The 17194-nt window shown below is 38.2% G+C and overlaps 1 protein-coding gene across 1 annotated transcript in view; it reads right to left on the bottom strand.

Annotated features, from left to right (window-relative positions):
* Positions 1-897: 897 nt before the first annotated feature.
* Positions 898-17194, bottom strand: part of rell1 (RELT like 1) — a 26093-nt gene continuing 9796 nt past the window's right edge. Inside the window, exons 3-7 of the mRNA XM_060874664.1 lie at positions 11823-11897; positions 8244-8298; positions 3090-3356; positions 2124-2265; positions 898-1431 (exon numbers count right to left, since the gene is read on the bottom strand). Coding sequence (XP_060730647.1) covers positions 1408-1431; positions 2124-2265; positions 3090-3356; positions 8244-8298; positions 11823-11897 — 563 coding nt within the window. The 3' untranslated portion in view covers positions 898-1407. The remainder of the gene's footprint in view (positions 1432-2123; positions 2266-3089; positions 3357-8243; positions 8299-11822; positions 11898-17194) is intronic.

The raw sequence follows: 17194 nt of genomic DNA, 5'->3' as shown, positions 1-17194 counted from the left end.
TTCATTATTATGGGTAGCATTTTAACAAAAGTGCACTTAAAATCCACATACCGTTCACCAATTCTGTCCTTCCCCAACCACACACCTCCTCAGTTTCCTCATACAATTCATATAATGACGTTATTGGCAAATGTGTTTTGGTTAAACTGTAGTGACTTGAGATTCCCAGTATATCATCAAAGAGTCTTTCTCCAATACAAGGCCATTTATATTCTGATGATTTTTTTTTAAACATTATCTACTGGTTAAATACAGAACAGGTAACAGCATAAGAGTATAATATTATTACTGTATTCATTGTGTATTTATATTAGCTTCTGCCACACAGTCTTTTTTATTCTATGAGGTAACCAGACAGGTACAGAAAATGTGAATAAACCATGCAGTCTTGGCTGATCTGGTGCAACATTTTTCCTAAAGCACTAATGAAGGAAGCAATATTTTGACTAGTGAATTGTGATTATATTTTACGTAGAAGCTCCCTGTATCGTCTAGACTTTTTTGTCCATTTTTCTTTCCAGTTCTTGTTTGAGCAGGTTTTGTTTATTTGCATTGCTATACACTCTTGCATATGGCTTCAAGAAGAAGATAATTGAGAAAGTACAGACCACTAAACATGATGTGAGGCTCCGTCATAAATACATATATTTTCCCAAACGGAAAGGCCACACTAGGAGTAATAAATAGACAGCTTAGCAGACTTTTGTAGAAGTTACGTTAAACATAATGCTGATCTAATTAAAGGCACAAAGGGTTTGGCTAATCAATATAAAACAAAAGGCAAACGGTAAGCCATGTGGTGGACAGGTGATACGTGGTGGTACATGTGCGTTCAGACATGTGCTGCGTTAAATTTGTACCCGACGTGGAGTTTTTCCTGGTGTGTGTGTGTGGTCCTGTTTAGTGATCGAACTGAAAAGAGTGTGCTTAAAAAAAAATAAAAAAAGTCCCTGCTTCTTGGAAGTCGTAAACTGAGTCACATGACCTTAGGTCACGTAACTATTCTGTAGCCTACTATGTAATGTGAGCGTATGTTTGACTGTGGATTAACCATTGATACGCTCGTGGACATTAAAATGGATAAAGCGACTCTGCGGGGTTAATGATGCAGTGTGTTTATAAAGGGAGGAATGACATGGTGATGGAATAACTCGGACAAACTGGTGTGCCTTCCTCCTCCCTTCCCAAATACGCAAACAAACCACAACGGCCAGAGGTCGGAGTCTAATACTGCACTTCAAATTAAAAGGCCTATTCAGCAACTGCTTTGCTTCGAAACCATCTTTAACCTCCATCTTGTCGTTTGCTTCTCTTTCGCCTCGCTGCTATGTCAATGCTGTGGTTGGGTTTAAAAATGTTTTAAAATTTGCTTTTGACTACACTTGAACGGATATTGCTCCCACACGTTCACTTGTTATGGTCAGCCTCTGCCTGAGGAGAAAGAAAATGAAAGAAAATGATTAAACTTGTGGAAGTATTAAGAATATTTCTGTTATACATACGTAAAATCCCACACAAAATATGAGTCAAAGATCTGTAGTGGCTTTACTGTAACAATCAACCTCAGTGATGGTGAACTTAGCTGATAAGACTCATCTAATACTGGGCAGCAATGTAAGTACAAACAGTACAGTTATTAGTTTAAATACATTTCCTTGCAATAAGTAAAAAGCAGGGCTACTCTTTGCCCTTTAAATAAAAATACCACACATCTAGTTTCACCATCTAATAAAAATAGTTGACAATAAATTTCATTACAGATTATTTGGACTGCGTCATTTAACACGCTGTGCTAAACAACTACCCCTGTGAGTGAGACTTGGGAATTACATGTTGTCTGTTTGGCTACAAACTAAGTTAGTACGTATTTAATAAAATTAATTCAATTAAAATAATTTACTGAAAAGGTAAAGAGACTGGGAAGTTTCTCATTAATTGCTTGACTGATTGGTAAATGTATTAATTAGACACTAGACCAGGTCTCATATGTATAGTTTTAGAGGTAAATGAAAGAGGTTGATAGAGAAACAAAGCCATGAGCAGCGCTGATGCCCCACACTGATTATGTTTGTGTGTGCATTGTGTGTGCTTTATTAGTTTGTTGTGTGTTTAGTGGAGCTCACCTTGGGCGGTGCATCTGCGCCGCCGTTCAGTGAAGCTGGCTCGGTCTTTACAGGAGTGACGAGGACACTGCCGTTAGGCTCAGTGATCAGCAGGCTGCGTCTTTCACGACCCGACCGTGGGTCAGTTTTAGTCACACGGAACCTGAAATTGAAGACAATCTCTTAAGTCTGCCGTGCTGTACACTGTAGACTTGGCATTCATTTCTGTTTACTAACCACCCACACATTCAGCTCACAAACATCCCTCTAGGAATTAATGAAATAAATTGGGGAAATTAATTAAAATCTACTCACAAACACACATGGGTTAGGGTGACCCTTCTAAAAACTCTCATTTATCACAATGGATGAAAGAGGAAAAGCTTGATTAGCATTCAGAGCACTGACTCCCCTTCAGTGAGCACAAGAATGAGCGATACTGGACTAGCCGCATGCACACACACACACACACACACACACACACACACACACACACACAACAAATGATGGAAAAGGATCTTTAAATGTGCACACACGCACACACCAAAATGTCAACGTGTCAGTCGGTGTGTCGCCACAAACACACAGGCGTCTACTTAAAATATTTGCATGTGTCTGTTTGTATGTGCAAGGCCAATGGAGGCACCAGGAAAAGAAATGAAATAAATGAATGAACTTCCTTGTTCAGGTGAGATGACCTCAACGCACACAAATCCATCTAAAGGCTTTTGGGTCATGATAATGCTGTTACAGGATACAATCGCAAATTGTTAAAGAAATCCTTATAGGGCTTGAGGGGAGCTAATGGGCGTTGGGGCGGTGTTATTCCACTAGAATAGTGATGATATAATTAGCCACATCACCGTACACTTTGTCACGTTACAGGTACTGATATCAGAAGAAAGAGTTTCAAAAAGCATACACAGATTCCCTCAAATACAGACACCACTCTTTTTTCCTCCCATTCTCACACAGTCACACACGCACCTGCCAACTGCCAGCACGGTGACCTCTCCAACGTGTGCGCGCCGGTCCATTTTCCTGTTCGAGCCACGCCACATGAGAGGCCACTTCTTCTGGTTGCAGCGGTTACACGTGTTGTTGTGCCCCATCATTCCTCCAATGGTGTGAAGGTGGTTACAGGTGTGTTTGGCTGCTGCGGCAGGAGCTCCTGGCGACACGGGGCTCGCAGGGGTTACAGGAGTTGGCGTGATTGGGGTCACAGGAGATGGTGTGATTGGTGTTACAGGAGCGCTGCAAATAATCAAAATATCAAATAAATGCACGAGAAAAAAAAATCAGAGAAAAGACATAAGATTTTAAGATAAGAGTCATATTAAAAACCTGAGGGAGCTTGGGGCCTATCCTTGGGAAACTATCGTGCACGCAGAAATCACACGCGTGCGCACTCACTCACACACGCATGCACACTCATACACGCTACAACACACGTGTTTGCACTGGGGGAGGAAACCGGATAACCTGGAGGAAACCCCTGAAGCACAGGGAGAACAAACATACTCTGCACATGCAGACAGGAATCAAACTCCCATCCCTGGAGGTGTGAGGTAAACATGCTTAACTCTAAGCCACTACCTGATGACTAACTGATGACACGCGTTTCTGCTAGTAATATTTCTTTACTATGTCGCTATTTAATTCAACTGGCTTTAAGCACATTTTTCTGACCAAAACTAAGAGATTTCTAGCACAACTGAAGCATTTTTCTACATTGTTCTAATTTATTGTTTTTTGTTCTTGTCGTTTCATTTGTTCATCTTCTATGAGCACGTTATCTTGGTCAGGGTGTTGGTGGTGGATCTAGAGCCTATGACGGGTAAACTAGATGTGACACTCTGGATGGGACACTGTTTAACCCCAGGGGAACTGTGTACACACTCGAACACCTACAGTCAATTCAGCATAGTCGACGTAAACCTTCCCATTGCACCACTGAACCTCTCTCTACATTCTTATTAATAGCGCATGAAAAGGATGACAATCAGACAGAGTGCTGCTACAGATCTAAAGAAGATTGGTCTCAGTGGTTCTCTGGGTTGTTGTGTTCCCGCTTTTTCTGTGTAATCCTGTGCATCGTTCATTGCTGCTCCTCTGTCCTTCACTCGCTAACTAATGCTTAACGTGGAGATGCGATTCTGCCACTAGACTCACTATTTGAGGAAAACCGTGGCAGCATTCGAAGTTACCAGTCTCTGTTTCACTACGGGACACCACTGAGGGTGGTGTTGAAAAGGCGGAGTTCAATCGGGATAGAGACGTTATGTAAATGACCATCTGCATAAGGGCTGAGAGAGGAATAAAAGACAGGGCATAGGCAAGCTTTTTACAGCCTTCTCTAACTCACACCTACACACCAGCAGGGAGGTGTGTGTCTGTCAAAAGGTTGGCATGATTTATATAGGAGGGAAGAGAAAAATTGAAAAACAGGTTACAGAGATACACAAACTAACAATCATTTATTACAAGTACTTTGGGGAAAATGATGGCAATAAAGAAGCCAATACTTTCTATGAATGTCCAGGAAGATAAAACCCTACATCCAGAAACAATCTTGCTCTCCCATCTGTCAATCAACTCTTAGATAAACTTTGTCCCACCTTGCCTGGTTAGCACAAGCCTCTGGCTCCTCCCAGCTGTCTCTGTAAGTGTCCCACTGGCACTATGCCCAACATCCCAGTCAGGAAACGAGAGCATTCTGTCCAACGTCACTGCTCTGAAATACTCCAGCACACAACTAATCTGTCCCTTGCACTCATCCATATGTTCTTCTACTCTGTCAATCATTCATTCTCCCTGGCTGCTTTGACTCCTAATGACACGTCTTCCATTATTCCCTGTCTCCTGCGCTGCCATCATTATCCTCCCTACTGCGGTGTTATTCTGATACTCCACAAGCGCTCCCGGCTTCTTATCCAGCTCGTCTGTGGTTTTCTACCCGCTCTCTTTTTCACATCTGAGATTTCTCCTTTCACACCGTGCCTGCTTTCAATACTCAAGGACGTACCCGGCTCACTCTTATGCATGGCTTATGAATGGAGTGAAGACCTTGCTTTATGGACGAGAGGCTTTCATTCAATCTTACATCACATGGACTTAGTGAAAAAATGAGTGCATTCACAACGTCAAGGCTGAAGTGCTGACTGAAAAACTAAACAAAACAAAAGAAAAAAAACCCTTTCAAGCCAATTGCAGGCATGATTTGCTGTCAGAAAGACAAGCTATATGCAGTATACAGTGGCCATTATGTAAGTGTATTATGTATCGCTGTATTGGATACATCTACCCAGAAACAGTTCTGGGATTTGTTTTTATGTACAACATTTCAGAAGAAAACTGAACAACATTAAACAATGTTAAAGTTCTTTTTTTTTCTGCATTACAAAAAATTGCAGAAAAAAATGCTTTATATATTATCACAGTGGTTGCCAATGTATTCGATATTACTTCATTATAGTAATATATTATGTATATTATGTATATTAGTATTACTATAATGTAATACAATATACAAACAATTCTCTTATCAGCCAATCCTGTAGCAGCAGTGTAAGGCGCAAAAACAGTTAATGTACAATTCAACCGTCTGAAAAGAAAAAGAAATTGGACTGTGGCATTATTGTTGGTGTCGGACTGGCTGAGAATTTAAAAATCTTTATGATTGCAGATCTTCTGGGATTTTCACACTCAATAGTTTCCTCTGAATGGTGCAATAATAAAGAAACATCTGGTTAGCTGTGGTTCTGCAGACACAAACGCCTTGATGATCAGAGAGGACAACAGAGACTGGCCAGACTTGTTCAAACTGACAGAAAGGCTACAGTACCTCAGATAAACACTGTACAATTGTGGAAAAACATCTCAGAATGCACATCAAGTCTTGAGGCAGATGAGCTACAAGAGTGGAAGACAGTTAGACTCCATTTCTGTCACTCAAGAACAGAAAGCTGAGGGTGCAGTGGAACTGTCCAACTCTGGACAGTTAAAGATTGGAAAAAAATATTCTGGTCTGGTCTAAAGATCCTAGATTTCTGCTGAGGCACAACAGCCTGAATGCATGGATCTGACCGGCTGTGTGAACAGTCGAGGCTCATAGAGGTGGTGTAGTGGTGTGAGGAATGTTTGCTTGGCTCAATTTGATCCCGTTAATGCCAGTCAATCACAGCATGAATGCCACAGAGTATTTGAGTATTGTTGCAGATCATGTGCATCCCTTCATGACCACCATTTACCATCTTATACTGGCTACTTTCAACATAATAAGGCACAGTGTTCTGAAGCAAAAGTCATCTCAACCTGGTTCCATGACAATAAGTTCATTGCTCTTCGGTGACCTTCCCAGTCACCTGATCTAAAGCTGAGATGTACACATTTGGGATACGGTAGAACAAAAGATCCACAACACGAAAGTGCACTTAAAAAATCTACAGGCATTGGGTGATGCAATCATGAAAACTCATTCTCAAAGGAATAAAGAAGGCCGTAAAAAAATTGAGATGTGTTGATAATAAAGTGAAGCCCTTCATAGTGTTCCTAGGAAAATGTAGAGTAAAGAGTAAAACATTTGCATACACCGAGTTTATAGTAAATATTTGCACACAGTGAGTTTATACAGTTTATGCATATACAGATCCTGCGAAGGGGTAGCACAATTTATTTCAGAGCCTACACTGCCACCTTGTGGTAGCAACATACATGCATCAAATACGAAAAGCTAAAGGAGCTCAACGGGCAAAAATCATCTGTTTTTTTTTTTTTTCTATACATCATAAAGCTACAGGATTATTGTGTGGTAGGAAAATGAGCCGATAGAACTATATGGACAATAAAATAAATAATACCTTTAGTTTAAAGGTTTAGTTTAAAAGAGTTTTTAATAACTACACCTATTTCAAAAAGGTTTTCATACCTACAGCACTTTTCTGCAAAACAGTGGCTTTGAATTTACTGGTGCTTTATAGATTATTTTTGCTGAAGCCTCTTCTAAAAAGAACAGGAGTAAGCTTCTTTGTATAATATCCAAGTCCAAGATAAGAGACGCTTTTGGAGGGATTTTGTGTGACCCCAATATACAGAACATTTCATGCTCTTGTACATCCCATGGTTTGTGGAAGTGTATCAGACATCAGCAGGGTTTAATAGAGTTGAATATGGTTCAAACAAACATTTCTGAACCAGCGGATTAGGGGTCATTGTCTTGTACAAATTCTTAACATCCTGGCAGAGGCAACCAGTTGCTGGGTTGAAAAATCCTTGCAGGACTTTGAGCTCAGATGAACACTTCTTTTTTTTTACCTCTTTCCTACAACATTTTGAATAGTTTGTATGGATATTAAGTGAAACAGCTAATATGGAGTTGTTTCCACTGTTGTTCTTATAATAACCTCTAGTCTTCTGTGAAGGATTTCCGCTTGTGTTTGGGGAACATGGCTGTAGAGATTTTTGCTGAATCATCCACAAGCACATTAGTGAGGTCAGGTACTGGTGTTGGACAAGGAGGCTATGGGCTTCCTCAGCAGTCTAGTTCATCCCAGAAGGGTGCAGTTGGGTCGAGGTCAGACTCTGTATAAGCCATGGAAGTACTTCTATTCCACACATTTGAAACAACATCGTTATGAACCTTGTGCTTTGTGCACAAGAATATTGTCGTGCAGGACTAGGTTTGGGCCACTGAGTTACAGTGAAAGGAAATTGTAATGTTACAGCATACAAAGGCATTCTACTGTGGGATTAAACTCTCTCGGTCTCTGAACTTTACACGAACAGTTCACATACCTTTGGCTATATATCAGTATTCTTGTGTGTCCTCTTTTCAGCAAATCTTTTTCAGAACTTTCATAATTGCCTTAATTGTACTGGTAATGGTATGTTTGGTATATTAAATGGTATGTATCTGACTTGGGCAGGTCAACAACCCTGATATTTTTGTGCCAAAAGCACTCCTATACTCCACAGTCAGAGACAAGATTTTACATTTTGTAGGATTTATTACAAATATGTGTAGAATGCTTAAGTAAAATACATTAACTTTTTTTTTTTTGGAGGAACGGTATTTGTACCAGAAAACACATGAGCAGATTCCCATGTGTTTGTAAAAATGAAAATATAAATAGCATGTCTTACCCTTCTGAGTCTATGCTGTTTTCACTAACCATGGCCTTCAGAGCATCTTTGTTAGCTAGAGAGAAAGAGAGAGAGAGAGAGAGAGAGAGAGAGAGAGATATTGAAACTGCACACACATACTGATACAACTGAACAATAAAGCACAAAATCTCTTCCCCCAGCTTCTTCACATGCTTTTCCATAATCATATCCAGTTCATCAATGTTTTTTCAATCACACATTCTCTTATTCTTTCACTTCCGAGATTCCTCCTTTGCATCTTCTTTTCTATCCTGCTTTGAGTCTTCAGTCTTCAGAAGGATAGTCTGGCTCATTTTTGCTTTTGAATGGAGAACAAAAATAGGAAAAAGTCCACAATAGTGCATTTGCATTCATTAAGTCAAAGCTCCCAGACACAATGAAACTGGGCATTACCTTTAAGCAGCATGAGAACACACACAATCCCAGGCATTTACATCCTGTGTACTATGTACTGTATGGGGTAAAATACAGCAAGCTGGATCCGACCGGTCTTGTGGTCAATATTTTCCATATTCCACCCTGTTTGTTGTCATTCTAACCTTAGATTTATTATTCTCAACACAAAATGGCAGGCAAAATATATAAATAAAAATATTTGCCAGTATTTATTTATTATTTTTTTTAAAAAAAGGTTATTAGTTAAAATAAAAAGTTATAGCTGTCACATCTCTGATCGTGGCTTTTTCTCTTCCATTATCTTTATCATCAGTCAGGACCTGCCTCAAGCCCTTAAACACACACTCACAAATAAATAAATAAATAAATAAATAAATAAATAAATTAAAAAAACACATTTATCAGGCAAGATATAAATAAATAAAAACAATTATTTATTTAAATAATATAAATATAATAATAACCAGAAGCAGAAAAGGGTGATTAGATAATACACTTTTTTTGGCAAGACTGAATTAAGAGCACAAGTTCGACTGAAAAAAGAGAGCATGGACGCCTGCGAAACATACATTTAAATCTTAAACAGCTCACACAAACTCAAGAGCATGATATAACAGTGACTGCACAAACAAGTCTGTCGAATCCTTTTTTGTCGAGACAGAAGAATATTGCTCATGCCAGTAGGAGGCTGGTGATGTGTTTATTAAGTGTGTTTTATGAGACCCGTGAATTCACTAAATAAGCCTCAGTTTGAGAAACTCTGAGTGGATATCAGTTATGTGTAAGCAGAGAAAAGCTAACGGCCATCTTCCCGGAGGTCAGTATTTTACGGAAGGAGCTTGCTTTCTATATTGGGAGAATTTTGAGGTTTATTTTATTGTACACCAAAGTGACAGATTCACAAAAATATTGTGCTTGTTCACAAAAATCTAAGTCTTTTAAACATGTAGCATTTTTCATGAATTTAAAAGTTCATAAACTTTACGAAGGTGCTGTAAGCTGGGTTTATATTTTACACTTTATCTCAATGTTAGGAGACAAAATTCACACATTATAAAAGAAACCTTTGTTCATGTGCTGAGTAGTCTTGGAATGTGTCATAATGTGGCATGCTCAGTGACAGACTAACTAACTGGCAGTGTCCAAAATGTTTTTTTTTATTAAAATGCAATCACTGAAGCTCATCTAAAAGCCAACGCACTCACACACTCTGGCTCTCGCACTCTCTCTCGCACTCTCTCTCTAGCCACTCAACATTTACAGTCTGTTGTACATAGACAGTAACTTTCATCGTGTGAATACCATCAACAAGAAACTCGACAAATATCCCTCTGCTTATAAACAGCAGCAAACCTGTTTACCAGTAAAGTCACTCGGAGTCCTAACGTCAGCCACCAGGTCTTTTAAATGGGAGTTGAGAATTTATTTTTCAAAAACCTCAGTCAAATCTATTTGTACAGCTAGAGAGAGAGATGATAAGATAAAGTGTGTGTGTGTGTGTGTGTGTGTGTGTGTCTGTGTGTGAGAGAGAGAGAGAGAGAGAGAGAGAGAGAGAGAATGAGATGTACAGAGATATTGAAAGAGATAGAGAGAGATAAAGAGAGAGATGGAGTTGGAGATGTGGATGGAGAGGACTAACTCGCACAACACTGATACTCAGGTCCTCCACCTATTAGTAATGAACACATTTCACTACATGTCATACTGTGTATGTTTATGTATGTGAGAAATAAAACCTGAATTTGAGTACAGAACTAGTGTTAATTTCGTCAGACAAGACGAGACGAAATATGTTCGTCAACAACCTTTTTTTTTTTTCATGACTAAGACGAGACGATGACAAGACTGCACCACTGTCCAAAAACGCTGACTAAGACTAAATTAACATGCATTATTGTTGCCAAAAAAGACGAGACGAAAATGTTTTGTATAAAATAAAAACTAAGATAAAATCTCTCTTCATTTTCGTCTACAATTGTCTCTGCTTTTTCATCAGCTGTTACGCCTTTAAAATATTCAGAACGAGTTCACGGCTTCGCGCTGTTTAGTGTGCGTAGAAAGCTGAGCGCAAGTCCACTGTCTAGGCGGCTTTTTGTGTTAAATTATATTTCCTGTCGCTGCGCAGGCTCTTTTATTGTACATGACAGCTTATGTCCCGATGACCGGTCTTTGCATTACGATTAAAAGCAGCATCAATAAAGTAAAAAATGTGATGTGCAGTCAAGTTCGAGTGAAACATATGTGAAACACTTTTTTTACTGAAATGTTTATCAGTAATAATCTCAGTAATAATGTGTTATTTCAAAAAAAGAATTTTTTGACTAAAACTAGACTAAAATGACGAGACTTTTAGTCGACTAAAACTTAACTAACAAAAAAAGATATGTAAATGACTAAATATGACTAAAACTAACAAGGACATTTGGCACAAGACTAAGACTAAATTAAAAATAGGTGACGAAATTAACACTATACAGAACCCTCCCTCTCAGGAAGAAGAAGAGTACAATACTAAACAATACTGAGCGCAAAAGAGGACTGTACTCAACTCCAAGCAAGGAAGACGGTATTGTACTCGTGGCTTGAGGAAAATGATCTAAACCCTTAAATATTTCACTTATTTGTGGCTTCCTATGCATTTTAAATACTGTGGTACGCATTGAGCTAAGAGGAGCCAAAGATCTAAAATCTGTTGTTAATTAATACATTCATTTTAACATTCATTAACATTAGATGGCATCACATTGTTTTGCACACCACCTATTTACTGTGCATGTGTATCGGCTCGTCTGCAGAAACAGGGAGTGGTTTTTAATTTCTGCTGATGCAACAGTCGTACTTTGGACAAAAATGTACTCCTAGGAGTAATTCCCATTATTCTGACTTGAATGTTTGGTTTTTATTGTAAATTCTAAAGCACTTTCAGACATTCAGCCTAGATTTTGTTCTTTTCTCTGACAAGGAAATCTACAAAGGACTGTTGGTGGTAATCTCACATATGACACAGGTGTGACTGTGAGGTGCTGGATTACTGTTTTAAGTCCTCAGTACTCGATGTTCTGGAGTGTACAAGGCACACCTCACCGTCGTCCTGTACCACTCTGCTGGCTGTAACACAACAGATTCAGTGCAATGCACATTCATTCCTTTACTTTCTCCTACCTTCATTTGACATGATGTAGTGAACTATCTGGCCCACGGTGTCCGTGTTGCCTTCGCTGTAGGTGTCATTCATATCTGAAAAGAGAGACACACAAACAAAAGAAAATGAGACTATGGGATTGTTCCAAAAAAAAAAAAAAAAAAAAAAAAAAAAAAAAAGATGACATACATGTGTGATGAAAGCTCAGATGAGAAGTAAAAAAAAAAAAAACATGCCCTAAAGGTTTCAGATTTATCACAATGCTTTAATTAAACTGTGGATCAGCTGAGGAGCTCAATACAATGCATTAGTCAGCTAGGCTTCTGCATGGCACCGTTCAGAAAGCAGTATTTGGGTGTTCGTGCTCTGTAGTGGGTAGTTTCTATAACAAAGAGTGTGTTATGCCCTCTCTAAGAGTGATACTGCGATAACAGAGGAGGTCTTGTACCTGACTGTAAATACATTCACGGATCAGCCATAACATGAAAACCACAAAACTCAACAAGACCTCTGAAGGTGTGCTGTGATATCTGGTACCAAGACGTTAGCAGCAGGTCCTTTGTTTCCTGCAAGTTTCCAGGTGGGGCTTCTGAGGACTGGATAGTTACATCACACGGATGCTCGATCAGACTGAGATTAAATTTGAAGGGAGAGTCAACTCATTGTCACGTTCCTGACTAATGCAGCAAAGTAAAGCTGGCAGAATTAATCTGCTGAACGAGGCCATTGCCATGGGTGAATACAGTTGCTATGAAGGGGCAACTGTTATTAGAGGACACAGTGATGTCACAGTAACATCCATATGAATGCCAGGACCCAAAGATTTCCCAACAGAACACTGACCAGGGCATGACACTGCTATGCTGGCTTGCCTTCTTTTCATAGTGCCATCTCTTCCAAGATAAGCGTTGAGCCTTGGGAAATCATGACCCTGTTGTCATGTCACCTGTTGTCCACGTCACAAAACCCGCAGTTTTGGAGCTGCTCTTAACAAAATCACCACAACTTGGCCTTTGCTCAAGTTCAGATCCTTTCTCTTACTCTTTCCCATTTTTCCTGCTTCCAGCACAACTAATGTTCACTTACTACCTAATATATCTCACCTCATGACAAATGCCACTGTAGCAAGATAATTAACTTTGTTCACTTTACCTGTCAGTGGTTTTAACATTATGACTGATTGGTGTAAATCTCTAGCCAAAATGGAAAATACAACAAAAATAGACATGCCATAATACCACTTTTTCATAATACCCTGAGCACCAGACGATGTATTGATATATATTGGTTTCATTTGTTCAAAATGACCATGTAGGCAAAACTTCTATTAACTCCAACAGCCATCAAAATAAAAATTCAGCTTTAAAATCCTAAAAAAAAAAAAAAATAAATAAATAAATAAATGCACATTTGTAGAAAGACAGACTCCTTAAAATAAAACTATGTTCAGTTCACACAGCTGCTTGTTATTATTATGAGATCTACTTTTATTTTATTTTATATTATACAATTCTATAATGTTCGACGTTAGATGTTAGGGAATGGGTCGTTTTTGCTCTTTTCTTCCACAAATATTCGGTTCTGGAATTTTCGTACTATGATCAGCCAAACAGAAACTGAATAGTTCTCTCTGCGTAATCCTTAACTATGAAAAACAAACAAACAAACAAAAAATAAAACGTCATGACATCCACATGCTCTGTTTAATTTGTCCCTAAAATAATGTTTCTGCTGTTGTGATGATTTAAGTTGTAAACTAATGATAAATCAAATTTAGTTATATAGTAGTGCAGACTTTTTCAGGTGAATTAAGATGAGAAGATTATGTTTGAGGAAAAAGAAAGAAAAAAAAACGTGAGAAGGAAACTGTAAGCCACTCCAAAAGAGCCAGTACAACCTGTTTAGCTGAAAAAGGTGGAGTTAAACAGCTTTGTGTGTATAAAGAAAATGTGTCCAAATTGTCCCTGACATTTTGCTTCTTTGTTGAATCTTGAACATCGAATAGAACAGTGAAATCTAAACCCTAAGCTCAAAATAAATGGCATGATAAACCGCTTAAAGGATTTAATTGCAAGCCTGTTTATTTATTCATTATTCTGTTTAATCTACATTGATTCTATAGCAAAAACACCATGGATTAGACCATTTTATAAGTTATATAATACTAGAAAATGGAACTATTCATTATTCCAGAATTGTTATTATTTATCCATCAAGTTTAATATAACAAAACAGAATAAGATATGCAACATACGATACACTATATGACCAAAAGTATGTGGACACCTGATCACAACAGTCATATGAGCTTACTGAACATCCTCTTCCAGGTTTAGTCTCCCTTTGCCGTTATAAGTACCTCCACTCTTCTGGGAATGGTTTTCCACCAGATTGTGTAGTGTGGCTGTAGGGATTTGTTTTCATGCAGCCACAAAAGCATTAGTAGGGTCAGGAGGTCTGTGGTGCCGTTCCAGTTCATCCTAAAGGTGTTCATTGGGGTTGTGTTCAGGGCACTTTGTAGGGCACTCGAGTTCTTACACTCCCAAGGAGCATTCTTATACAACAATGGTACAACAACCTCTTGGTTCTAGTGAAGGGAAACTGTAATGCTACAGCTTACAAAGATATTCTGTCCAATTATTTGCTTCCATCTCTTTTTGTGGAAAACTTACATAGGAGTGTGAAGGTCACGTGTCCACATACGTCTGACCATACAGCTGCACAATGCATAAAATCATATAGATATTGGTCAAGAGCTTCAGTTAGTTCTCACATCGTCCATCAGAATGGAGAAAACAATGTGATTTTTGTAACTGACATGTTTGTCGGTGCAAGACGGTCTAGTTTAAGTATTTAAGAAACTGTTGATTTCCTGAGATTTTTATATACAGCAGTCTGTAGAGTTTACACAGAAAAAAACATTGAATGAGAGACAGTTGTGTGTGTGGAAGAGCCTTGTTGATCTGAGAGATCAGAGAAACAGGCTAACTAAAGCATACACAACCATTGTTTTGATTAAACTCTTTTTTTTATTTTATTTTTTTTAATATTTTCTACAAAATCATAGCTTCAAATTATTCTAAACATTTTGTGATGCCTGCTCAGGAGAGAACGACAGCACTGAGTCTATTGCTGTAATATTTAACGAGGTTGGAGCCTTTTGAAATGGATGTTGGGTCATTTCTCTATGCAGAACATTTGAACTGCTCAGGTTTGTGTATGTTGACTTCCCTCTTCAGATCAGACCACAGGTTTTCATTAACGAGACATCGAGGGTCATTGCAAAATCACGGATTCTGTGGTAGATTAAAACCTTTGTGTGTTGATGGAAGCACAACTCTCCTGTCCAGTCTGCACGCTGTGGCAGTGGTCTTACAGTGGTTATGAGGTGAGTTCCCTTCTATGCAATTTCCTTCGGTCACCAAACCTCCTGATGGTGTCCTGACCAAAGCGTTTTGGCTTTGTTTTCATTTGACCACAACACATAATGCCAGCTGCGGTTCTAAAGACACCTGGTGAAGTTCTGTTGCTGCATTGTGTAAGTCGCTCGGAGGAAAGACTCGTATCTTGCGACATTTTCAGCTTGTTATGAAATTGACATTTAACAGATGATTTTGAAACATGATAAGCACCACTAAACTGTGCTAAGCTCTAAACCGGAGTCATTGTTCACCATCTTTCTCAGTCTGGACGGGTGGACAGGTTCCAGTTCAAACTTTTTATACTTTTTATCAAACTTTTGATTTATTTTGCCCAAAATGTTTTTGTTTTTTTTAACAAATTTCTAGATTATATATATATATATATATATATATATATATATATATATATATATATATATATATATATATATATATATATATATATATGTGTGTGTGTGTATATTTATATATATACACAACTGATCGTTACCTGATTTGTAAATTCAATAAACATCAGTCTCATTTGTGTAAAAAGCTGGTAAAGGTAATTTTACATGTGTTTTACATGTGTTTACATGGGATTAAAGGCTTCAAAAGTGTGTTATGTAATGTTATTTTTGTATTTATTTAAAATGTTCTTATTGTTCCTAAATTTTACATAAAAAAAATTTGTAAATGATTACAAATATTTAAATAGATGCAATGGCTTTCAGACAAATGACTCCAGACTGCATTGGTCACTTCAGGGATGATAAAATGTAAATAACCTGTTTAGTGTATTAGCGTTTACTTTGTGTCTGTAGGGCACGATCATGGTTTTACACAAAATGACACATTTCCGAATATACAACAAACATGAGTAAACACACTCCACCCATATCCTTCCTATGAAGCCTACACTCTCTAATGAAAAGAAAGGGCACTGTTATGAGTAACCAGCCTCACAAGCTTGTCAAGTTGAATGACTACTTAAAGGCTTTTAAAGAATCAGCTAAAAAATACCTCCCTGTTATAAGTCATTGTTAACGACTGCAAATCACCTGGATTTTAATGCAGCTTCAGGGTTTAAGGCTGATCACACGGGCCAAACGCAAATAAAAGAAATCCACAACATTGCTCCTAGAACAGCTATAATCCCAGTTACCCATCTCAATAATCCGACTCACAATAGAAGACAAAACGCAAAACAAAGGTGTGTATACCCAAGTATACACACCCTATTATTCCTAGTACTCTTACCCTATTAAAAATAGGGACAACTAACATCAAGTCCCCTTCCAGAAGCTTTAAACTGACCGTCCCTCAGTGGTGGAATAAACAAGTCCAAACCTGACAGCAGAATCTGTCACTACATTCAAAATACCACTGAAGACCCACCTCTTTGATGAACGCTTAACTTGTATTAATCAATAAATAAAATGTAAGAAATAATATTGATAATCTACACTTCTACAACACCACTTCTGGCATTCAATAAAAAAAAAAGTCTCATGGTATCATTGCTTGTATTGTCCTCTTCTTGATATATTACTTAACTTCAGTAAGACACTTTGGATAAAAGATGAATGAATTAATAATAAATGGATTTACTAATGTATATTACTAATCACCTCTCTTCTTTTTAAGCTTTCCTGAAGCAGAAAGCTCCTGTCCCACAGCAGCTGCACTGACTAGCCGAACTGTAAAGCCCACATTCAGTGCAAACTTCTTCTCACCACATATAAAGCATTTCAAGGATCCAACTCTGATGTCCTCCCTAAATTTAGGCACCCATGCACAACCAGTCTGTTCTCCCACATCTTCAGTTACTGGTGTTTTTACCATCCTTTTTACTAAACTCTCTACAGCTGGAGCTAGCTGGCGCTTCACTTAGACTACAAAGAATAAAACTCAGGAAAAGAGATGTTCACAAACTGTATATTTTTCCACACACACATATACTCATACTCAAATACTCCTACCCTGTTGTG

This window comes from Tachysurus vachellii, chromosome 7 (assembly GCF_030014155.1).
Source record: "Tachysurus vachellii isolate PV-2020 chromosome 7, HZAU_Pvac_v1, whole genome shotgun sequence".
NCBI classification, from domain to species: domain Eukaryota; kingdom Metazoa; phylum Chordata; class Actinopteri; order Siluriformes; family Bagridae; genus Tachysurus; species Tachysurus vachellii.
This window is presented reverse-complemented; position numbering and strand designations above follow the sequence as displayed.